Source organism: Saccopteryx bilineata, chromosome 2, assembly GCF_036850765.1.
Source record: "Saccopteryx bilineata isolate mSacBil1 chromosome 2, mSacBil1_pri_phased_curated, whole genome shotgun sequence".
In the NCBI taxonomy this organism is placed as follows: Eukaryota; Metazoa; Chordata; class Mammalia; order Chiroptera; family Emballonuridae; genus Saccopteryx; species Saccopteryx bilineata.
The window spans coordinates 108,560,755-108,586,408 of record NC_089491.1 but is presented as its reverse complement, the minus strand read 5'-3'; the positions used below and the strand labels follow the sequence as shown (position 1 = coordinate 108,586,408).

General features: G+C 35.0%; 1 protein-coding gene across 10 annotated transcripts in view; it reads right to left on the bottom strand.

The window, feature by feature from the left end:
• Positions 1-381: 381 nt before the first annotated feature.
• The window catches only part of PPP1R12A (protein phosphatase 1 regulatory subunit 12A), a 159,152-nt gene continuing 133,879 nt past the window's right edge, over positions 382-25,654 (bottom strand). For 8 of the 10 annotated variants that reach the window (XM_066257594.1, XM_066257588.1, XM_066257593.1 and 5 more), the window contains 9 exons: positions 25,360-25,528; positions 23,535-23,656; positions 19,961-20,026; positions 16,706-16,722; positions 15,285-15,420; positions 12,305-12,409; positions 8,174-8,221; positions 4,985-5,035; positions 382-2,556 (listed from right to left, as the gene is read on the bottom strand). In XM_066257594.1, the coding sequence (XP_066113691.1) occupies positions 2,470-2,556; positions 4,985-5,035; positions 8,174-8,221; positions 12,305-12,409; positions 15,285-15,420; positions 16,706-16,722; positions 19,961-20,026; positions 23,535-23,656; positions 25,360-25,528 (801 nt within the window). In that variant the 3' untranslated portion in view covers positions 382-2,469. Of the gene's footprint in view, positions 2,557-4,984; positions 5,036-5,764; positions 5,796-8,173; positions 8,222-12,304; positions 12,410-15,284; positions 15,421-16,705; positions 16,723-19,960; positions 20,027-23,534; positions 23,657-25,359; positions 25,529-25,654 lie in introns of all 10 variants that reach the window. The other 2 variants (XM_066257590.1, XM_066257596.1) reach the window with 1 other exon arrangement.

The window sequence follows — 25,654 nt, the reverse complement described above, 5'->3', positions numbered from 1 at the left end:
GAAGTACAGGTCAAATTCAGAAACCACCAAATATTTGAGTAAATGAAGTCTTACGCTACAAAGCTACTATCTTGAAATTCACTGTTAGTATTTTTTACCCACTTATAAAAAACTAGTTCTCAGATTCTGCATACAGACAGCTTTATGTAAAATATATAAACATTTGTCCAAATTGGTACACAGATTGCATAAATATGGCAATTAAGATTGCATTTACAGATGTGCATGTACAATGTTATGCAAATTATCACAATATTACAATTTCAAAAATTATTCCAATTGGAATCAAAGTAAAGCAATTAGTAAAAAAATACCCATGCAGAATTTAAATATCTCAGAACAAAATTTAAAATGTCTCAGTAAAAGTTCACACATTTAAAATAGTTTTATTCATTTTATTTGTATATGTCAAAATACATTTTTATTTTCAAAATAGTGGGGTTTGCAACTAGTTTCATGCAGAAACAAGGTCTGCTCAATACTACCAATAAAATCAATATAGCACAGTAGCTGTTCAGTTTTAGATACAAAGAATAAATAACCTAAATACAAAACACTAAAATATTAGAAACACGTATTTAATCATCTTCACAGGCATCCAAACTTCACAAATATAACCTTAGCATGCCTCACCACTGTGCAAGCAGAACATGTTGCGGCCACTCAAGCTGATCAACTATCTGTATATGTGACGTCCACATAAGACCATGGAAATCCTCTCTATTCAGACCCACCACTCATACAGTTCAAATACAACCAAAAATAAAATTCCCACAACTATCCTTGTACCTTTAAAAATCAAGAATCCTGAGCTTGGTAGTAAGAGCATAACCTTATATCTTCATAAAACCAATCAAGAGAGAAAGGACTTGAAATCCTGCTTACCAAAACACCTTTTCCCAACCCCAAAGTAATCTAAAATAGGCAGTAGAACACAATGACCTTTTAAAATGAAGGGATACAAATTCACATTTAATATAGTATACAATCAATAATACAATTAGCTACTATAAGCTTTACAATGTACAATTTTTTCAAATGGCTGAACTGTTCAGTGGTTAAGGAGACAGTTATGTGCCAGAAAAGATGTAATATTTTTTGCATGGTTTAATGAAAATATAAAAGCTGTTTGTCCAAATAAAAGCCATCTCCACTATGTACTTGATTTTACTATTTTTTTTTAAAGGCCACTGAAATGTATAAAATGGTCTGAACATGATGGTGGTATCAAAGTCAATGCCTCTTCACATGGCAATACAGTGCATTTAACAGGAAAACTCACGGGGTTAAGTCTGCTAAGGACTTCATCGCATTACTTTGGCGAGCACAACAGTTCTAGACAGCACTCAGATAAATATCAGTATGTGAAATGTGAAGCAATTACCTTATGCAACTTTAATTATGGTTGAATGCTATCAATTAAAAACTGAAAATAAAAGTAAAAGCACTTTACAGTAGAAAACTTTTGTAAAGATAGGGCTCCACATAATGTGTTACTTCTAAAGTCTGTATATCACATTGTTAGCAAATTTTGTTTTCAACAATATGATGGAGTAGCCTACTTTGCATTAACAGACATCTGAAATAAGAAAACAGTCAAGCATGCCATGTGGCGGTCTAAAAATCAAAGCAATACACTTATTGATATATACAGCGTCACTCAGTACCTGCTAAAATGAATGTGAAGATTATAGAATCTAACATCTTGTACTACACTAGTAAAAAAACAAAAACAGTGACCAATGAACGCAGAAAAAAGGACTTAAAAATCTAATCTCAACTGACTTTAAAGCATTCATATAAGAAATAAATGCATATTGCACAAACAGTGAAAGCAAATGTTCCACCAAGCCATTCAGTTCCAGGTGGGAGACAACACAGCATCAGCGTAGTACATGACAATGACCTCAGAGGAGCAAGTGTTCTGTAAATGAAAACGCTGTGGGAACATAGAAGAGTCTGCCACATGAAGAGTTAGAAGGAAAAACATACAAACCCAAACTTAGATGTAAAGCAAAAAAAAAAAAAAAAATTAAATATTGAAAAACTGGAAACTGTGGCACATCAAAAAATGCTGAATAACTGTCTTCTGTGCGAGCTGAAAGTTTCTGTTGACACAAAAGTATTTATGTACAACTAAGGCTTACTGGTTAAATATCTGAGGCATATCTGGCCTTGAACACTTTCCTTGTATGCTGGAGCTGTAAACAAGTTTTCTCAGTCTTTAAAAAAAATCTTCTCAGCAGCTGCATTAACATGAAACAATGGTCTTGATACAAGAAAGAAAAAAAAAACAACAACCCCAGAATATTAAACAAAACAAAACAAAACTCCAAGATAAGAGGGCATTTGGCAGGATATCCAAAAATGACAGTCTCCAAGGACTCACTCCAGGCTTCCAGTGACTGTCAATTATGGTTCACTGGGTTACTAATATGTGCAATTTCATTTCGTGCTGCTTTTTTTTTTTTATTTGGAAAGTTTGCTTATAACTCTGATCAAGGCCCCATTTTCATCCTTTAGCCTCTGGTTATCTGCTTTTAGGTCTGGTAACATCTAGGAGGAAAAAAAACGAAGACAATGTTTTACTTCAATATAAAGATAAAATATTACTCTTAATAAATGTTATATTTTCACCACAAGACACATGAACAAGCTTTGTCAGTTATATATTTTTCTAGTGACTACAACATATATCAGGAAGAGAAAAAAACACAACCCCCAATGTATGAAGCTAATTAGTTTCATAAATGATGGAATGAAAGGTTTATTTTCTCAAAGTTATCAACTGAAATGTACTAAATCACTTGATATTATGACTCACAAGCACACCATATTAGAGCAGCCAAGAAAATGAAGCCTGTTTTTGGTTAGGAGAAAAGGGAGCTGGAAGGGAGAGCCTTTAAAAGTTCCCATCAGTACCTAAACCAAGGCCTTTAATTTAATTTACTTGAGACCTCAAACATAATACTTACACATTTCACAAGGAAACAAACCTATTTGGGAAAGTTTTGGGGGAGTCAACTTGTTCTAAACTATTAAAATTTTTAAATGAATTCACCTATGGTACTAAGTTTAAGTGCCTAGTACAATGTCTGATCCAAAAATAGGGTCATTAAATGGTAACAAAGCAATTATTATTATAATAAGGCTAGAATAAAATAATTTATAAGCCAATTTAGTAAGCCTGTATTTATGAAAATAATTCAAGCATAAAAAATAATCAGTTATTTGGAGCAAACAGAAAAACATACCCTCGCAGCTTCAAAATAAGGCAAATCAATTTTGTTTTACAGACAAACTGAAGGAGGGGGTGAAAATATTATAAATTACCTGGATTTTCTAAGAATGATTGAAACTACATGTGCTCTGCCAGATTTGCTAGGACATGGAACAGCTTATATTTTGGTCCCTACTTTTCAAGACATCTAGCAAAATATAAGCAACATCTATGTGAAGTTTAATTTTATGTGGACCCAATCAATTCCTATCTGTGTTTGAAATGTATGAATATAAGATACAGTAATCTGAAGTGTATGTACTAAGATACCTTTGTAACAGAGAACGAGGTGAAGATAACGATGCCTCTGACTGAAAGTGACATTTTAAAAAACAGATACTGCATAATCTTCAGCTTCAACATATGTGTAAAATACATGCCACATTATTTATGTTCCATTTTCTGTCTAGTTAAGAATTTTAAACATGATAGCCATATTTTTAAGCCTTAAAATATTTGTAGAGCCAAAATATGCACAAACTTTGCAAAAGTGCAGACAAGTCTTTTATTTAAATTCCAAAATCATTTCCTAAGTTTACTGTAGTTTATCAGTTTAAATATACAATTAGTGACACTTTCTAACGTTCTGAAAAGCCATGCATAATTAAAGTTATATGATAAGCTCCAGACAAAATGGCATTAATTTGTAAAAGTGAAGTCAAGACACGCTTACTAATACAGAAACACCTGCCTGGCTCTGCCAGGAAGAAATGATGAAACTATAAATTACAGGTGCACAGACTGCAGGTTCCTACAGAACCCTGAGCGCTTGGCTACCACTCTGGTCAAGGCCCTATTCTCAGTCAGCAGTCGTTCATTTAACTCTCTCAGAGTCTGAATTTGCTTTATTTGGTGCAGATTCTGCAGGAATCAGAACATAAAGAAATAGAAAATAAAAAATAAGAAAATGGAAAAGAGTACAATAAAAGTATCAAGACTCACAGACAATAAAGAAAGTTCATTAAAAATCCCATTAATTTATCCTAAAATTTAATCCTAAAATTCCGTATCAGACAAAATACATTAGCAAACAAATCAAACAAATCTTTCCCAAAGGCATTCAATAAAAATGTTCTAATAAGTAATCAAATGATTTAATAATCAAAACAAACATTTAAATTTTGAAATTCTAATTCTATGGGCACAATTTCCTATGCATTAGTTCCTTAATTCATAATGTGATACGGATATTTTATGCAAGACAACGGGATAAGAGTTAATGCATTATTAACTATGCTATTTTTTCCCCCCTGCAAGTGTGTTCTTTCCAATCTCCAAAAAAAAGAGCTGTTTTCCCAGGTAATGTAGTTTGATAAACTACAGCTCTGCTTGTCTACTACTCTAATGTCCTTTATTTTCAGAGCAGAATATTTTTATAGTGAAACCTCTCTACCACTTACTCTCCAAGAAAACAGAGCATGTGAATGTAAAGAATAATAAATCCCAAATCTTATAATCATTATTGCTTAATTTGTTCTATACCTGAACTTCAAAAGTACCATAAAAGTTGATTAACAAAAAGATGAGTTTCATATACTTTCCCAGTCCACTTAAGACCTGGATTTAGGAAGAAAGGGAAGCACAGCTATACGTAAATCACAAACAGCTCTGAGAACAATTATTGTAAACATAACATCTATAATAGTATTGTGAAATCTGAGTTCATAAACAGCACTATCTTTATAAGTAGCATGCTTTACTTACTTTGAGCTCTTCTTCCATTTCAGATATTCTTCTTTCTAGAGCTCTTCGTTCCTAGATCAATTTAAGGTACACACATTAATTATATAGTTATTATCTTCTTATATTATCTTCTAAATTGTGAAATAGTGCCGCTTTAGAATCAAAAACCAAATCAAGAGCAGTGTAGAAATAGATGTGATGCCAGTGATGTGTAAAGAGCTTTCCAAAATTTGATAGAAATAAATTGAAGGTCATTTGTTCCATTACTTTCCATAAGCTCTTTCTTTAAAGCTTTGACTTTCTGGTAAGATGCTACATAATATGTTCAAACAATTTTTTTAGCTCATGTAACTCAAGGATAGAGTAAACTAATACAACTGAAAATTGAGGATTGTATAAAAGGGAAAAAAGAAACCATGAAGATGCAATCATTCTACAGTGACAGGAGCAGAAAAGCAAGAAGCAAACGTGCCTAAGATATCTGTGCTTTAAAATTTCAACTTCTGAGAGAAGTTGATCTCTTCCACGCACATTATTAACTGGCCAGTATTTATCTAACAGACTTCAAAACTTTGTATTTAGGTTGATACTATGTAGCATTAATGCAGTGAATCTAATGAAGAAGCAACTGCAACATTTATTTTATTTCAAACTACCTTATTTCAAAGAGTGACAGGCAAAGGCAACACACATTATTGCAGTGTACTATTTTATTCTCCCTCAAATAAAAAGCATTTCAGGGTGTACGCAAAAAGCAAGCAGCAATAATTAATGTGCTGTAAAACTGTGGTTAGGTCATACCGCCCAGAAGATATTGACTCCTGCCGGTCACCTTTCAGATACAAACCATTTAAATTTAGTTTAATCACACTGAAACTATTTCCAAGACATTCTTTCCCAGATTAATAATTAATGTTAATATTTAGTGAAGCATTTACTGTATGTTAATGTTTTTACGGTAATTTTAAAAAACAAATGGAATCCTACTAACAGTCTTATAAGTACGTTATTCTTTATCAGCATGTTTAAGCATTATTACATAGACAAAAATGTTATTTTCTATAAACAGACTTTTTTCCTAGTTAATAAGTCACAACAAATTCATAAAAACCACTGCACTTCTCAAATGCTAGGGCATACAGTGTCATATTTAATTTCCCTAATTTTGTGAAGTATCAGAAATAGTGTATTTTCACCAACTGACAAATAACTGCCCTATTATCTTCAACTTTATTAGGTGTCTTCAAGGTTTTCCTACCCAGTGGTAAAGACAAGAACATCCAAACTGCTTTGTTGCCAAAATCACAACTGTAAAGTTATAGGCAATTTCTTATGTCTGACAAATAAACTAATTAACATTAAAGAATACGGTTATTGCCATGACTAGATAGCTCTGTTGGTTAGAGCATCGTCCTGGTACACAGAGGTTACTGGTTCAATCTCAGTCAGGGCACATACAGAAACAGATTGGTGTTTGTCTGTCTCTCCCTTCCTGTCTCTCTAAAATCAATAAATAAAAATGAAAAAAAATTAGCTTTATTAAAATATGTATATATGGTTACAAGTAAATGCATGTAAAGTTATGAACAATATTTTATGCATTACAAATAAACTTATTAATATTAAAAAATATGATTAAAAGAAACTGCATGTGAAGTGGTAGCCCAGAACCTGCCTAGCACATAAGAGTGCTGAGTAAATGTTAGCAGTTATTACTAATACTATGATTATCAATGTCTGTTAAACTGAGTGAATTAGTCACTTTGTAAATTTATCTGCATTTAACAGGCAGAAAAAAGTCAAGGTCCCTATAAGAATGTCAGAATCTGAAAACGTGCATCATGTGTCTAAGAGTAGATAAAACGGAGGATATCCATCGAAATATCAGTTCTCTCTCATCATAGAATTATGGATAATTTTATTTCTTTTGCTAAAATTTTTGTGATTAATATATAGTTTTCACAAGAAAAATTATTCTTTAAAAATGTGACTCAAAAATTATTTTTTGACTAAGTGTATTCTGTTACCTATGCCTTTTTATCTCAACCATTTGTATAACAGAAGTTAATGGTTTTTAAGATTTCTACATATTTTAGTAATAAAATTCAATAAGTTATATTATAAAAAAATATAATACTAAATTTAATAAAAGAAGTGATTCTAAACTTTTAGCAATTATTAGTTATATCAATATTTTTTAAAATAGCCTAGAAACAGCTGAAATCATAAAACAAGTAGTTATTTCATGGTATAATTTAGTAAACAGCATAGACTTTTTACATTTATATATTCTATATTTTTGTGTCATTTCTCTTTTTTGGTGAGAAGGGTTAATTGACTATTTTAAAAATGAAATGCAAAAAAACGTTTTAATATCACCTGCTCTTGACTGTTTCTTCTTTGATCTAGAGATTGCACATACCCAAGATGTCATTTCTTCTCTAGCTGAACCTTTACAAGTGCAGTTACTGCTCACTTGCATTACTGACACTCTCTGAGCACCTGTCCTTTACCTTTTTTAACTTATACATTCTCAACTGCTCAGACTAAACGTGTAGAATTATTCCTTAGGCCCTGAGCAATAATAATAATATATGGAAAGAAATACAAATGAATATATCATACCCAGATGACAAATTGCAGGAAAGTACAAAATGGCAAAAGAAATTTTCTTATAATAATTTCTTTGTTTAAAATAGTTTACTTAAGTTAAATATTTAAAGTAAAAATAAAACTATTATTAAATTAACTTTAAAAAGAATTTGAAAATTTGATATCACCCAAAGCTTTAAAAAATTTATTTCAAGAATGGAAGTATTTTAATTTTGCAAAGAATTAAACTAAATGTAGACAAGATTCCAGTGTTTTCAGTGTATTACCACAGATAATCAATGAGATAAACAGCATCTCAAAAAGAGCAGATTACTATAACAATGCGGACATTTTGGAATCAAGGCAAGATAGTTTTAATTCATTAAAGAATAATTTGGTAAATGAAGTGTTATTTAACAAGGCAATTTCACACCTAGAAGGACCCCATAGAATTCTTATCTAAAGAAGGTAAGCTAGAAAACATTCTAATTAAATTAATGAGTGTTATTGTAAACTCATTAAAACTACTAACCACAAACACTAAAGGAAAAAAATCCTATCATTGCTTACCCAAAATAATAAAGTGGAAAAATGATATTCAATAAAATGGACACTCACCCTTTTTTCCATTTCCAATAGTGATCTATCAGCAAATCTTTCTTGTCTCTGAAAGAAAAGTAAATACACAAAGGATGTAAGTGTAATGAAAATGAAGGGGGGGATCATTTCAATTACTAATTGTAATGAATCACTCAGAATTCTTATTATGATGAGACTGTTTCAGCTAATTCTGCTTTCCTTTGACATTTAAAAATTATATTTATATTTTAATTGCTAGAAATGTAAAACAAAGGCTAAATACCATTTTAGAACATGTAAATGAATCCTAAAAACATTTAAAAGATTGAAGAATTTAAAAATTACATTCAAAAGCACCTGAAAGAAATCAGAAATAGATGGAAAAATATAACCAAATAAAAGTAAAATAAATTTTAGATGGAAAATTAGTACTTTATTGGGGATTTTTTTTCATATAGGAATGTCTTAGCAATTTTATGATTCATTTGCCAATTTCTTAGGTAAAAAAATTAATTAAAAATTTTTTTTGGTAAACAGTCTAGTTAAGTGTTATATTAAAATCACAATCAGTGCCTGATCTGGCGGTGGCACAGTAGATAGAATGTCAGACTAGGATGCGGAAGATACAGATTCAAGACCCCGAGGTTGCCAGCTTGAGCACGGGCAAAAAGCTCACCAGCTTGGACCCAAGGTCGCTGGCTCGAGCAAGGGGTTACTCAGTCTGCTGAAGGCCTACGGTCAAGGCACATGTGAGAAAGCAATCAATGAACAACTAAGGTGCCACAATGAAAAGCTGATGATTGATGCTTCTCATCTCTCTCCATTCCTGTCTGTCTGTCCCTATTTATCCCTTTCTCTGATTCTTTTTCTGTCTCTGTTAAAAAAAAAAAAAATTGCCATTAGTAAATCTGGTGAATTGACATTGGACAAAATTCATCAAACCAGTGTCTTGTAAGTTAGCTCATTTCTCTCCCTTGAAGACTGTACATGAAGGAGGGTAGCTGAGCTGAGGCAGGATTCAAGGATTCTAGAGTCCACTGGCTGAATACTATTAAGTACATCCAAACTTCAAGATTTATTATTAGTAGAAGCATAGTTCCCTTGGAACAATCCCATACTACTATCAAAACTGCTACATAGTGTATATTCATGAATAGTTGTGGAAGTAATGCTTAGAGAGAAATCAGGTATTCACAGTAGACTTAAAACACTCAAGATAATCTAAAGTAGAAAAAATGTTTAATGCTATCAGTTTTTAATCCTACATATATTCTTAAATTTTAAAAATAATATTTATAGTTTTTCCAACTAAGATATTAACTTTGAATATTTACTCAATATGTTACACTTTGAAATACCCTTCCTATTATTAATTCAGCAGTGTACATGATACTCAATGCCTATGAAGGCAGAAACTGTCATATTTTCTTTTCTTTTTCTTTCTTTCTTTTTTTTTTTTTTGTATTTTCCTGAAGTTGGAAACCAGGAGGCAGTCAGACAGACTCCCGTATGTGCCCGACTGGGACCCACCCGGCATGCCCACCAGGGGGCGATGCTCTGCCCATCTGGGGCATTGCTCTATTGCAAGCAGGGCCATTCTAGCGCCTGAGACAGAGGCCATGGAGCCATCCTCAGTGCCCAGGCCAACTTTGCTCCAATGGAGCCTTGGCTGCGGGAGGGGAAGAGAGAGACAGAGAGGAAGGAGAGGGGGAGGGGTGGAGAAGCAGATGGGCGCTTCTCCTGTGTGCCCTGGCCGGGAATTGAACCCGGGACTCCTGCATGCCAGGCCGACGCTTTACCACTGAGCCAACCGTACAGGGCCCATATTTTCTAATACAGTGATTTGTTTCTCTGGCCAGTCGATATGACCAGAAATTGGTTTATGACTGAAAAACAGTTTGCTCTTAAGTTATCCAGTGTCCCATGAAATGGTCACTAAGAAGGCCATGAGTACTAACAGGATGGCTCCACACTGATAACTGGCTAATTCTAACAGTTCTCCTCTCTTACAGAGTTTAAATGAGACGCAGAGGAAGAAACAGTTGAGGACAGAGAGGCAAACCAAGAAGGCAGTAGCTGAACACAGAGTGACTGAGTCAGTATGATAGAACACTACACTATGGAGCAGTGAACTTTTTATTTTATTTACTGATTTTAGGGAGAGAGGAAGGGAGACTGAGAGACAGACAGAAACATCAATCTGTTCCTGTATGTGCCCTGAACAGGGACTCAACTGGCAACCTCTACATATTGGGATGATGCTACCAACCAAGCTATCCGGCTAGGACGCAGCGAACATTTTTATTTGGAAAACATTATTACCAAATTTCTATAAAGTTATTTTCAAAAAGCTAGTTATACTATATATTTTTATGTATGGAGGCTCATTAAGCTACCTTTCAACATGAGAAATGATGACATTCCAGTTTACCATGAAGCCTAAGTATTAGCCAGCAAGTTTTACCTTGTATAACATTACAAGTTTTTGACATTACTATGAAATGTGTTCTTGTTCTGCCTTACTTCTCTGCAGAGCTTTCTTTTTTCCCTTTTTAAAATTAAATTCATTAGGGTGACACTGGTTAATAACACTCTATGAGTTACAATTCTATAATACCTCATCTGTACATTGCATTGTGTGCTCACCACCCAAAATCTTGCCTCCTTTTGTTACCATATATTTGACCCCTTTACCTTCTTTATCCTCCTCCCACCCTCCATCCCTCTGGTAAGTACCACACTGACCTGTGTCTATGAGTTTGTATGCTCTGTTCTGTGTATCTTGCGAGCAAATCCTCAGTAACTAATGGGCTGTGGAGAGCCTTCAAAACCTCTAGGCTTAGCCTGAGCCCTGGAACTCTAGCACAACTTCCATTCGGCATTGATACTGCTCCACAACATAATAGTGAGTAATAACAACAATAAAAAGGGAAGCTGATAACAAGTATAAGTTCAACACAGAAAACTAATTTTAAAAATTATAAAAAAGATGAATGTAAAAAAATGTCCAAAGAAAGTATGCAGAATCATTTACAGAAGTGGAGATGGCATTTTAGGTCAGTGTGGTTAACTGGATTCCAAGAGTTGTACTGCAGATATGTTTATGCTAAAAAGTCCCATGTTAAATTTAAACATGATTGTTTTCTTAACAATTACAAGACCTCTTAGACCTTTTAACATATAAATAGACTCTGTAAAATCTCTGAGATGCAGACTATATAGTATTTCCCAAGTTTCTTGGATCATAAAGCTTTTTTGTTGTTGTTAAATGGAGGCAGGAGAAAAAGGAGGAGGGAATGTGCCTGTTACTGTCTTTCAGGACCAGTGTTACATGGAAAAAGAGCGTGGGAAACAGTTCCTAGATCATACACATCCTAGATCAAATAAACAAGGTTGTGGATTCTGCTTGGCTATCCCAATTTTCTGGTCTAAAATACTCTCCCTAGGCCACTGCACAGAAAGAAGGCAAAATGAGTTATAACTAAAATTATCTTTTTCCAGCATTACTACATCAAATCACCTTTTTTTTTGAATAGAAAATGCTCATAATGAATAAAAATTATTATGAGGAAACTATAACTTTAAGGAGATTCTGTATAGATGTGCTTAATGCCTTGCTACATCAAAAATGAGCCCTTCAGTTCTTCACATACCAAAACATAGGGATTAAAAGGCTTAACAATAGACTTTCCATTATGATGCTACACTTTTGTATTTTTAATTCACTTTAGAAAAAAGTAGATAAAATTATTAAACTATATTATTTTGTTTCCTTCTGATTAATTCATAAGCTATTATAAGTGATCAAACTTCTTTTTAGAACTCTATAAGAGAATACTTCAATGCAATCTTTTAGATCAGTGGTCCCTAACCCCCAGGCCGCGGACCTATACCGGTCCGTGGGCCATTTGGTACTGGTCCGCAGAGAAAGAATAAATAACTTACATTATTTCCATTTTATTTATAAAGTCTGAACGATGTTTTATTTTTAAAAAATGACCAGATTCCCTCTGTTACATCCGTCTAAGACTCACTCTTGACGCTTGTCTCGGTCACGTGATACATTTATCCATCCCACCCTAAAGGCCAGTCTGTGAAAATATTTTCTGACATTAAACCAGTTCATGGCCAAAAGTACCTTTAGAATAACAAAGAAAACAAGGTTCAAACCTGGGTAGCTTTCTCCAATTGCAATTTAAGATCGGTCAGTTCCATGTTTGTGTCATGTAGCTGTGCTTTCAGCTTTTCATTTTCAGCTAGAATTTGTTCATAAAGCTGTAAAAATAGGGAAAGAAACCAAATTACTTTTCTGCTTTCCTCATCTTTATTAAGATTTCCTATTGATTATTTTGTAATATTAAAAGTTGTACAGAAAGATTAATGTAACATGAGTGATTAAGAGATACATTAAAACATATTTTTTTTTTTTTTTTTTTAACAGAGAGAGAGTCAGAGAGAGGGATAGATAGGGACAGACAGACATGGAGAGAGATGAGAAGCATCAATCATTAGTTTTTCGTGGCGACACCTTAGTTGTTCATTGATTGCTTTCTCATATGTGCCTTGACCTCGGACCTTCAGCAGACCGAGTAGCCCCTTGCTCGAGCCAGCACTGGTGAGCTTTTGCTCAAACCAGATGAGCCCGTGCTCAAGTTAGCGACCTTGAGGTCTCGAACCTGGGTCCTTCCGCATCCCAGTTCGACACTCTATCCACTGCGCCACTGCCAGGTCAGGCCATTAAAACATATTTTAATGTTCTATAGTTATAATGCAGAAATTTTTGATTACATAGTTGTTTGTCCTACATCAACTCTTTTTTTTTTTGGTATCTTTCTGAAGCTGGAAATGGGGAGAGACAGTCAGACAGACTCCCGCATGCGCCCGACCGGGATCCACCCCGCACGCCCACCAGGGGCGACGCCCTGCCGCGACCAGAGCCACTCTAGCGCCTGGGGCAGAGGCCAAGGAGCCATCCCCAGCACCCGGGCCATCTTTGCTCCAATGGAGCCTTGGCTGCAGGAGGGGAAGAGAGAGACAGAGAGGAAGGGGGGTGGTGGAGAAGCAAATGGGTGCTTCTCCTATGTGCCCTGGCCAGGAATTGAACCTGGGTCCCCCGCACGCCAGGCCGACGCTCTACCGCCGAGCCAACCGGCCAGGGCCCTACATCAACTCTTAAAAACTAGTTTCAGTTATTTAAAATTTAAGACTTTGCTGAAAAATCTGACTTTTCAGTTTTCATGAAAAGAAATTCAGTTTTCTAATAAAGAGGGACCACAGTGGAAGCTAAGGAGACATTGTGATCTTTATTTGTGGTCTGTGAGCTTTTTGCCTATCATGCGATCTTAAATTTCTGACAGTGAAGAGGGAGTATCAGTTACTTTTATCATGACAGTTGTATTATTTTTCCTAAAGTTAAATGGCAAGTGAACTATTTCTCGAACACTTCCTTAACATCTAAACTTTTCCCCTCATCTCTACTACTACCAAGATAAATGAATATAATCAATCTCTTACCTAAATTATTCTAAAATGCTAGAATTATTCTTCAGATCTCCATCTAATCTGTTTTACACATAGCAGCAAAAGTTAACTTTTCAAAATGACAATCTCATTTTCATATAGCAAGCATTCCATGAGCACCTCCACCTCATGCACTGAAACCCCTGAGTAGCTACCCAATGTTCTCAGTATGAGGACATCCTTACAATAGCTTGTAAGGCACCCTATGGTCTTGGTCCCAAACTACATACCTAGTTATAATCTTATATCATCATCTCTTCCCATTACTAGCCATAATAAAAATTTAACTACTTCAATGCATTGTGTGTCCCTGGCCAGCTGGCTCAGCGGTAAAGCATTGGCCTGGAGTGTGGATGTCCAGGGTTCAATTCCCAGTCAGGGCAAACAGGAGAAGCGACCATCTGGTTCTCCACCCTTCCCCTCTTCCTTCTCATTCTTCTCTCCTCCCACAGCCATGACTCAAATGGTTTGAGCAAGTTGGCCCCAGGTGTTGAGAATGGCTCTGTGACCTCTACCTCAGGAGCTAAAAATAGCTCAGTTGCTGAGCAATGAAGCAACGATACAGATGGGCAGCGCATTGCACCATTCCAGTATGGGAGGACGCATGTGGGAGTCTCTCTGCCTCCCTTGCTCTCGCTTAATTAAAAAAAAAAAGTGTCATGTACTCCACCGTCATGTCTATGTGCTTGCAGTTCACACCATCTGAAACACTTTTTTTCTCCCATTTTTGCCAGTTAACTATTAATCACCTGTCTGTTCTTTGGTCAAAGCTTCACTTCCTTAGGACATCCATCTTCAGGCCCTGTCAGTTTCCTTTGTATATACATTTATAAAACTGTTTCCCTACTGTATATAACTTTATATAATTTCATTATATACTTTATAAAACTGTTTAAGAATTATTATAATTTTTAAAAAATATATATATTTTAGTATGATTGTATGAAAATGTCTGTCTCTCCCAATAGATGGAAGATGCTCATAAAAGCAGGGACATTTATCTCCATTTCCATTACCCACAAGTGGAAGTTCAATCTTGTAGCACAGTTCGGTGTTTACTTCTTTAATGAATAAAAGATTGAATCTTATCTATCATGTAAACTGATCTCCTACCTTCTCTTGCAGATTTGGTTTGTAAGAAAGTGGGTAATTCAAATAGATGCCATATACCTGGGAACATATACAAATTTCACAAGCCTTCTTTCTCACCAAAAAAATCATCAGGTTCATTCCAAGCTCATAATATGAAGAATCATGACAGTCAGAACCCTAGCTACTACAAGTTTTTCAGTTACGTAGGAAAACCATATATTCTCTTAGGAAAAACAGTACTCTTTGGCTGCTTCCTAGTAATAAGCAAAGTATATGTTGTGCATTTGTACACATGTGCATGTGTGCCCTGCCCCAATGCCTCTTTTCAGCTCAATCACAGCACTACAGCACTGGTCTGACTCTTACATGTGAAATAAAGTCCTGGTACTTTCCCCCTTCCTTTAAAATACAAACCAATGAATGAACGGCTATTTATATTCTACTTACCATTAATTGTTCTGAAATAAATATCAGAATATTTCAACATATAACTTAACAAACAGATTTTAAATTAAATTTAACTAAATAACCCAAGTACCTTTTTAAAGTCAGTTGAGTCATCCTTTTCTAGCCTGCTACTGTAAGGTTTTCTTTCTTCTAAGTAACTGTATGATCCAGAGCGACCCAGCAAGGAATCATACCGATCACTAGCTGATGTGGAACTGGTTTCATATCTTCAAAAGATGAGTTTAAGTGAAAAGTTTTATTATAGACTTTCACAACTTACATTAACATGCATCCTACTATATATTAACTTGCTTTCCCAATAGCAGGTGACATTCCCCCTCATATATTATCTAATCAACTTTTATCAAATATAATAAATGGGAAGTTATTTTTAATACTACAAATTTCCAATATTTGAGGAAGGGATTTAATATTTCTATATTAAAAGTCAAAACTGGTTTTCACATTATGATAAATTTCAAAAAAATTTTATTTGTACATTTTTTTCACATTTTAATATCTCTAAAACCAGAACATCATTTACAACTGATGGTGTATTGATTTATTTAGTAGTACTTTTCTTGTTTTTAAAAGTAGTACAAAATTGTGCTTTATAATTATAATATTTTTGATTTGATGAATGTAACTACAGTTTCTCTGAAGTGATGAACAGGTTTGTCCTAAACAAGAAAAACATTATCTTATTTGAAAATGAGAATTTTCTTATTGGGTTTTGAATTCAGGTTAAATTTTCTAATAAATGTTATTGCCTCTACATTTCAACTCAATACAATCATCAGTACACAAAATTTGTTCCTTGTTTTATAATATTTTAGATAACAATGATGGGTAAGAGAAATGAAATAGAGATTAGACTCAAGGAAGTTCTCTAAAAAGATCAACAATTTTGAGCTAGATGACACTTCTTTGTTTTCACTGGCTTTATCTTATATAAAGTAGAAAAGAAAGAGGATTCTGAATACTTAATGCAGTGGTTGGCAAACTCATTAGTCAACAGAGCCAAATATCAACAGTACAATGATTGAAATTTCTTCTGAGAGCCAAAGTTTTTAAACTTAAACTATATAGGCAGGTACATTCCTTATCGAGGTAGTGCCTGCACATGGTATTTTGTGGAAGAGCCACACTCAAGGGGCCAAAGAGCCGCATGTGGCTCGCGAGCTGCAGTTTGCCGACCAGGGACCTAATGAAATCAGTTTATGGCAGGTTTCATCAGCCTCTTATGTTAATAATGACATAGTCATTGTTGAACTAACTTAGGAAAACTTAAAAGTTATCACGCCTGTAAAGATTTAAGAAAAATTGTGACTATTGAACTAAAATTAAACTTTGACAAAGAAAGCTAATAACAGTTACTAGATCATCTAAATATCGATAGATGTTTATTACTCAAAATATTTCATCAACTTATAAAATCCATAAATATCTAGCCAATATTTTTAGAAAGAATAAAAAAGAGAAGGTAATAAAAAGGTAAGAGGTAAGACATACCTAGAAATGGAATCCGTCTAGAAAAAAAGAGAAAAGCAAACATAGGCATACTAAATTTTTATGCTTCTTAAAGTAACTTGTTGATTAATCAAATAAATTTAATGTAACATCAATATGGTTTTCACACTATTAAACTAACATCTATTTCCTATACACGTTTTAACTTTAACATGGTTGTTCTTAGAAGTTCTAGAACAAGAGTTACTGTGTGTTTACATGCACAATACCATATAGTTACATTTGACAATTTATAGTCATCTTTTATGAGTTCCTATAAATGCCACCAGACATTAAATTACAAAAAAATGAAAAATAAGACACATATGCATTATACCCACTCAGCAGGAAACGTAATATATTTATATTAAAAAATGTCAAGCCCTGGCCGGTTGGCTCAGCGGTAGAGCGTCGGCCTAGCGTGTGGAGGACCTGGGTTCGATTCCCGGCCAGGGCACACAGGAGAAGCGCACATTTGCTTCTCCACCCCTCCGCCGTGCTTTCCTCTCTGTCTCTCTCTTCCCCTCCCGCAGCCAAGGCTCCATTGGAGCAAAGGTGGCCCGGGCGCTGGGGATGGCTCTGTGGCCTCTGCCTCAGGCACTAGAGTGGCTCTGGTCGCAACATGGCGACGCCCAGGATGGGCAGAGCATCGCCCCCTGGTGGGCAGAGCATCGCCCCTGGTGGGCGTGCCGGGTGGATCCCGGTCGGGCGCATGCAGGAGTCTGTCTGACTGTCTCTCCCTGTTTCCAGCTTCAGAAAATTGAAAAAAAAAAAAAAAAAAAAAAATGTCAAGTTTACTATGTGCCAACTCAAGGCAACTACTTTTCTCATTTTTCTGTTTATGAGGTGACAACATGCAAGATAAACAAATGTCTAAGGTATTTGCTATATATAGTATATACATATTTTGTTTAAATCATAATAACCGAAGCAACAGTAGCCCCATTTTTGAAATAATAAATTATGTTAAAGTAATTCAAATTTTCTGTGATAAAATTAATTTTCTTTAAACTTATATTCTGAAGGCAAACGGCTTGAGCTTCATATGCAGTTTAGAATATTCAAGAACTTTCTGGCATCTGCCATAATACTTTTCTTTGAAGAAAAAAATGTACATGCCAGAAAACCATTTTTCAAAATGGTTAACTTAGATTCTTCTGTCAACTCAATAGCAGTTTTGTTATCAAACACACTTTAGAGGTGATGACACTATTTCAGAAAATGAACAGAACTTTGTTGCTCATAATTTTTCACAGAAATGAAAGGGCTAATTCTATAAGTTTTCAAAAAGAGAGTAGCACACTTATGGGGTAGAGTACTTTTCTAGTTTATCATAGAAGACACTGTAGTACGTCTTAACTTCCTTCCTCCTTTTCCTCATGGTGTAGCAGTCACTGGGTTTAGGTGAGATAATATGCAGCCACATTAGTAGAAGATGGCTGCAACACTGCACCAGTAGGCCTTGTCTGGCCTGCGTACTATCCCAGCCCTATGAGATGAACCAGCCTGATGATGGAGCTGACATAGAGTTGTGTAATATAACTGGAGTGCAATAAATTCTCTTTGTTTAATCCAGTTTGAGTAGTGTTTTCTGTTACTTGTAACTGAAAGAATGCTAGCACAAAGCAAGATCTAAACAATCCTAGATTTAAAATTAACAATTTAACTGTTTAAATTTTCTAGAACTAAGAAAACTTTTCCTTGAAACAATGGTCTGTTCAACTTTACTGTATTTCATGTATAATTTTAACAGTAAAACTTAATGCAACATGTAACAATATGTTTAAAAGTCACAACTCTGGAAGCCAGAATATCTTTCCTTTTACCCTAGTCTGGTGGGACATAGGACGTCCCATGTGTGATATGACAGTGAGAAGTGGCAGCTGGGGATGGTTTCCTAAGGAACTATCCATTGTTTTTCCTTAGAATATGGCAATTCATATGGTACTACTGGGAAAATGACTTGGAAGTTTATAGAATATATAATAAGGGGAGTGCTGACAATTGATATACAAAAGGTTTAAAAGTGACAAAGCTTTAGCCCTGTAAATAATTTACCTTTATAAGTAACTTATTTCTCAATGTGTCTGTCAGGCCACATAAAGAAAATAAAAGTGGCCTGACCTGTGGTAGTGCAGCAGATAAAGCATTGACCTGGAACGCTGAGGTCACCGGTTCAAAACCCCGGGCTTGCCTGGTCAAGACACATATGGGAGTTGATGCTTCCTGCTTCTCCCCCCTTCTCTCTCTCTTCTTTCTCTCTTTAAAAATGAATAAATAAAGTCCAAAAATATATATATAAAGAAGATAAAAGTATCCTTTGTGTCAAAACAGGCAAACTTGGCCCCAAAAGTAATATCCATAGTCACTACAAGTAACCTACTTCTGGTCACTTTAAATTATGATAGATCCTTGCTGACTAAAAGAAATTTTAACAGTTCTATTTAGGAACTCCAAGTCAAAACGAAGAAGATATGACCAGAATGACATTTCAGGCTAGACAGTGCTGAGTATATAAGATTAGAGCCAACTCATGTTGTATGATTCTACCCTTTGTGAATAGAATTCTTTAAAGTATGCCAGCTTTCTGCACAACCAAGCAATTGGGAACGGGGTGGGGCAGGGGATGAGTTGGAAGAAATCTGCACCATTTGTTAGTTATGAAACCTCCAGTCTTTCAAACTTGCCTTAGATTTTCCATCGGTAGTGAGAAAAAAACTGCCCTTTTCAGAAGACAGTTGGAAAGATCAGTTGCAATAATGAATGCCAAAGTCCCTTAGAGATACTAAATTTCTAAACAAATGTGAAGAAAATGACAGAGGTCTTCGCTAGAATATAATTCTGCCATTTAGAAAACTAAAATCTGGGTCTGGTAAGGTATGCACTACTTCTGGTATCCTCTACATACTTTTCTTTGGTCAATGGTATCGTTCTTTTTTTGTTTTCCTTTTCTACTTGATAGACTAATTTATAGATGAGAAACCATATTCACTTAAACACTTTAATGAGTTTTGACAGTTGTGTACATCCATAAATTTACCACTATAATAAAGATTGAGAACATTTTCATTAATGTTCACGAAAACATTCTTTGTGCCCCTTTCCAGTCCCTCCACCCTGACCCCAGCAAACCACTGATGAGTCCATTCCCGGCACGCATGTCCAGTGTGCAGTAACTGTCTTGCATGAATAAATGTGAACACAAGTAAAGATATCCTTAGAAAATATGAACAATTCTAAACACAAAAAGGATTTTACCTGTGTTTCTTTCTTATTGGATCCCTCTTCTGTATCTGACTGTTGTTCTTGTTCATTTTCATCGCTCTATAATAGATTTTCAATTTATTTTAGAAAAGTTAAGATACATTTCAAACAATTAATATTTAAATACTTTAGGGCTTTTCTAATTTAAAATGACCCTGGAGAAAAATCCACCAAGGAAATGGATCAAAAGGAATTTTCAAGTGGAAATTTTCCTACCCTATTTAGAGGAAGCCTATTTGTCTGCATGGTAGAATCTAAGTAGTTTAGCACATATGGGAAAAAAGACAACCTGGATTTAGGAAATACTCATAATGAAGAAGAGAAAGCTGGAGGCTAAGCATAAGGAGAAGATATTCCACTTCATATTGTAATAATAATGCATTTGTAATAGTCAATATAAGTACCATTTAGTTCTTAAACCATAACGAGGCAGCAGAAATAGAAATCCATCATCTTAAGGAAGAAAAGCTAGATTCTATAAGCTTAGGAAGGTGTATGTAACAGTCCTGTTATGTTTAGGTAGTTTATCCATCTGGAAATTCCTTGGGAGTTTACAGCATGCCAAACAGAAAACCAAAGTCTCAGCAGGTTAAAAGCCTAGAATTCCAGACTATGGATATGGGAATGTCCTATTATAAGGTCTTGAACATCTCAACAAACCTTAAAAGGATAAAAGAAAAGGGAAATGTGCATTCAAAAGTATCTGTCTTAGGCTCACTATAAAAACAGCACAGGCTTTAAAACTAGATCAGCCTAGTTTCACTTTGGCATAGCTATTTTCAGCTATGTGGCTTATGCAAATGTATTTTAAATTTCTTTGAGCAATAGCTACCTCATACATAGGTGTAAAGATGAAAACTTAACAGAATTGTTCTAAGGAGTCAAGAGAATCTGTACGAACTAACATTTTGGTACCTAGTAAAAATGATATGTGAATATCAGGCTGGAAACAGGAGAAATCAATGCTGCTGTTATTATTATTAATGTAATATGTTAATTCCATTAACATAAGCTATTTTTATGCACTGCAGTTTCATGGGAGAACAAAGGAATTGGAAATAAAAAAGGGAGAGGAGCTCAGAAGTCCTGAAAAGTAGCAAAAAAAAAAAAAAGGAATCTAATATAATACAATAGAACGAAAAGTTCACACCACCCTGTGATGACACAGACTATATTTTTGTATGTTGTATCATATAGGTGTGGTAATGCAGGGGAAAGGAGAGCTATGCTTTGATGTCTGATTAGTACACAATTCAATGCAGGCTCAAATTGAAAAGATGAGGATTGCCAACATGGATCTCAGAAAGGATCCTTATAGTGCCAGAATCCAGAGCTGAAGGGAGAGCTAGTCTGAATAATACAGGGGAAATACCTTGCCAAAAGAACCGTGAACCAGAATCTGCTCATTTCTCTACCGGCAACTACCAGGTAATAGGAAATAGAAAAAAATTACACTTCAGGAATATGTAAACCCTGTCCATTAGAAAATAATCATAAGAAAAAAAGATAATGAGATGGAGAAATTTAGCAATCAAAAGAGACTCAAAGGGATAACTAATTACCATATATGGTCCGTATTTGAATCCTAACCAAACCAGCGAAGTATAAAACTATAACAAACCATTTATGGCACATACAAATTAACTAGACATTAAAACTGACTGGATATTCAATATTAAGGCATTAATGTTAATTTATTTAACAATAAGCATGATCATAGTATTGTGATTACTATGTGATAACATTGTGGTTATTATTTTAATTTTAAAAAAGATGTCATTATCTCTTTTAAAAATACATACTGAAAATTTTATAAATGAAATGATATACCTAAGATTTTCTCAAAATAATATGAGAGTTGGGGAAGTGGTAGAAATTAGCTTAAATAATGTATACCTGGGGTGGGATCACTATACTTTTCTGTTACTTCTGTGTGGTTAAATTTTTCTATATTAAAAATTAAAAAAAGGCCCTGGCCAATTGGCTCAGTGGTAGAGTGTTGGCCTGGTGTGCGGAAGTCCCGGGTTTGATTCCTGGCCAGGGCACACAGGAGAAGTGCCCATCTGCTCTCCCTCTCCTTCCTCTCTCTCTCTTCCCCTCCCGCAGCTGAGGCTCCACTGGAGCAAAGATGGCGCAGGCATTGGGGATGGCTCCATGGCCTCTGCCTCAGGTGCTAGAGTGGCTCTGGTTGCAACAAAGCAACGCCCCAGATGGGCAGAGTATCGCCCCCTGGTGGGCATGCTGGGTGGATCCCGGTCGGGCGAATGCGGGAGTCTGTCTGACTGCCTCCCCATTTCCAGCTTCAGAAAAATACAAAAAAAAAAAAAAAAAAAAAATTGAAAGAAAAAAAAAATGCTTGATCAGGTGGTGACACAGTGGGTACACGAGAGCCCAGGATGCTGAGGACCCAGGTCTGAAACCCCGAGGTTGCCTGCTTGAGCATGGGCTCATCTGGCTTGAATGCGGGATCATATACACGACCCTATGTTTGCTGGTTTGAGCCCAAAGGTTTCTGGCTTGAGCAAGGGGTCACTGGCTCAGCTGGAAAGCCCTGCACCCTCCCTCATCAAGGCACATATGAGAAAGTAATCAATGAATAACTAAGGTGCCACAACAAAGCATTCTTCTCATCTCTCTCCCTTCCTGTCTGTCTCTCACTAAAAAATAAAATAAAGTAATATAAAATAAAATAAAATGGAAAGAATCAAGAGGTAAAAAAATTAAACAAGACAAATTCTGTTTGCCCTACTATAGTAGTATGCTGCACTGAAATAGTATAAATTTCTCGTTAATAGAGCTATCGTCTAGTTATTTTTCCTGCATGTGAATGGCAATGACAGGCATACAACCTGGGATCAGGAATCAAATTCAGTTCCACAGAATTCATTGTTATAATTTGGTAATTAAAGCACTGCTTCTATTCAGTATCACTGAAGATGGAAATAAATATTATACATATCTTATGGTCATATCCATGAGAATGTAATCAAATATAAAGCATCTTTTTTTTTTTTTAACAGAGACAGAGAGTCAGATAGGGACAGAAAGACAGGAACAGAGAGAGATGAGAAGCATCAATCATTAGTTTTTCGTTGTGACACCTTAGTTATTCATTGATTGCTTTCTCATATGTGCCTTGACTGTGGGGCTACAGCAGACCGAGTGACCCCTTGCTCGAGCCGGCAACCTTGGGTCCAAGCTGGTGAGCCTTGCTCAAATCAGATGAGCCCGCGCTCAAGCTGGCGACCTTGGGGTCTCGAACCTGGATCCTACGCATCCCAGTCTGAAGCTCTATCCACTGCACCACCACCTGGTCAGGCTCAAGAATCTTTAAGAGAGCAGTTTAGCCATTATAATTTTTATTCTAAAAGAGCTCCTGCTTTTAATAACAAAAATCTGAGTAGTTGTTAACTATCCTTTATAAAAGAACTTTTCCTAATTCATAATGTGGCTCAAAAACACATAGTGATGATCTAAAGAGTACAACCTGAGGCATGTAAAAAGTTACTAGAATGTACTTTTGAAAAGAAGCATACTATCAAGGAGTTCTATTTTAATAGGTTCTCACATCTTGTGTCCAGAATGAAACTCCAGTAGATCTTCTTTTCTCTCTCGGTCGCCGTCGTTCTCTGATTGATTTAGGCTGGGATTTATCTTCTCCTTCTTTCTCCTCTTCTCTCTTTTCTCCCTCTGTTAAGGATTACAATGCGAGACATGGTAGCAATGTACCTTGACAATATTTTCCAAGGCAAATGTAAAAATAATTCTAAGTCTACCTCCTTTGTGAGGCCTTCTAAAATTCTCTAATCTATCAAATTTTGCCCCTCACTGCTCCTATAACACTTGGTTTAAACATGTATTTGTATCTCATCAGGTACATTCATGAGGATCAAGACAAGAACAAAAGTTCTGCTCAAAAGACACACTTAATATTTGCTGAACAGAAAATAACTGAATCCTAAGAAGAGAATGGGGCTCCACTTATTAATGTCTGATAGGGAGATAGTTATTATACCCGAAGTTAATACTTCAAGAAAACAAGACAGTTCTTAATGATGGAACAGCTAGGATGTATCCTACAGCTTTATCAGTTTCTGCTTCTACTATTCCTAGACCCCTCGTTCAGTAGAATAAATACAGTAGCCATTTCATTTCTACTAGAAAGCACCTAAGAGCAAATCCTTTTCTTTTTGCAAAAAAATATTTATCTTTTATTAAAAAAATCAACATAGTAAAATATTAGTCTTAAAATCTGTTTCCTTCTTGAGACAGTTAAAATGGCTCCAGATATACACACTAGAAGAATTTTAGGGACTGTGAATATGATTTAAGAAGTACACATATATGGAACAAAGCAATGATTTTTAAAAGGTTCATTGTTTTATTAGCAAAGAGTCACAGCAAAAGATAACCCAAAAGTATGGTATTCAGAGGGGTTTTAAAAGTTATTTCTAGAATCAGTTTAGAGCAAAGATCTAAAACTCCAACACCTACAAGTGGCAATCAGGTAATAAAAATGTATAAAATGGGCCAAGGGGGTTGGGGCTGCTACTACTTGGCTTCAGCCAATTGACATGTGAGAGGAGTTCAGACCCACTGACGTTAAATCTTCACATTTTCAACAGAAGAAAAAATTTGAACCATTGTGTAAATATCTATAATTTTAAACATTGGCTCAAGATTTTTATAAACATTATGTGGCCCTTTCAACTTAGTGGATGAAAGAACTGAAATATTTTAATGACCAACAAAAAAAAAGCAGCTAAAAATTGAAACAAATTTAATTTTCTGAAGTCTATCCTACATGATTATTGCTATTATCATGACTAAAACTATGAGATTTTGCTTTTAAAACATAAAATGCCTATAATTAGAAATAATTTTATTAGTACCCATCTCTGATTTAAAGTAGACATTAGAGTTTAAATAGTTTATGTGAAATAGAAAATAATAGTGAGCATCATGCAAACCAATAAAGTTAGGAAAAAACCCCCCTCAAGAATAAGCATAAAAACAACTTTCCTTCAGCAAGGACATTGTATGTGTTAAATGATTTTAGTTTAAAACAATTTCACAAAAACATGTAAAAGGCAAGAAATAATTTAAAGCACTAATAAACTGCTCCACCAATTCTTCTACGTTGACTTTTATATATTGTAGACATAAAGATTTTTGTGACACCTTGGGTTACAAAGATAAACGTATCAATGTTAGTTCATACAATTTTCTTTTTACATTTTCTACTTTACTCATTCTCAACCATCTTATCATTTAGGTAAAATGAATCCCAGTTGAGAATGTTGTTTCCTTTCTGTTGAAATATTAATTAGGAAAAACAAAATCAAAGGATTCTTTGAAGGAAACAAAGTGTTTTCAAAATTTGTTCTTCTTACCTCTTTCATTTTCTTTTGTTAATCCTCTTGAGTAAGCAGAAGTTATACCTACAAGACTATTTGGCCTGTTTAGTTGACTTGAACCATACAGTGAACTGCTCATGGTAGAAAGTGAAGAGGATGGAGTGGTTGAACTTGAAGTTGATACTGATCTGTAACGCTGATAAGTCTGAAATATTAGATTCAAAATCCATTTGAAATATTTAACACACTTAAAAACAAAACACAAATTCATTTTAATGGAAAAGTAATGTTCTACTCATGCCAAAATAATTTAGATTTCTAATTAAAATAC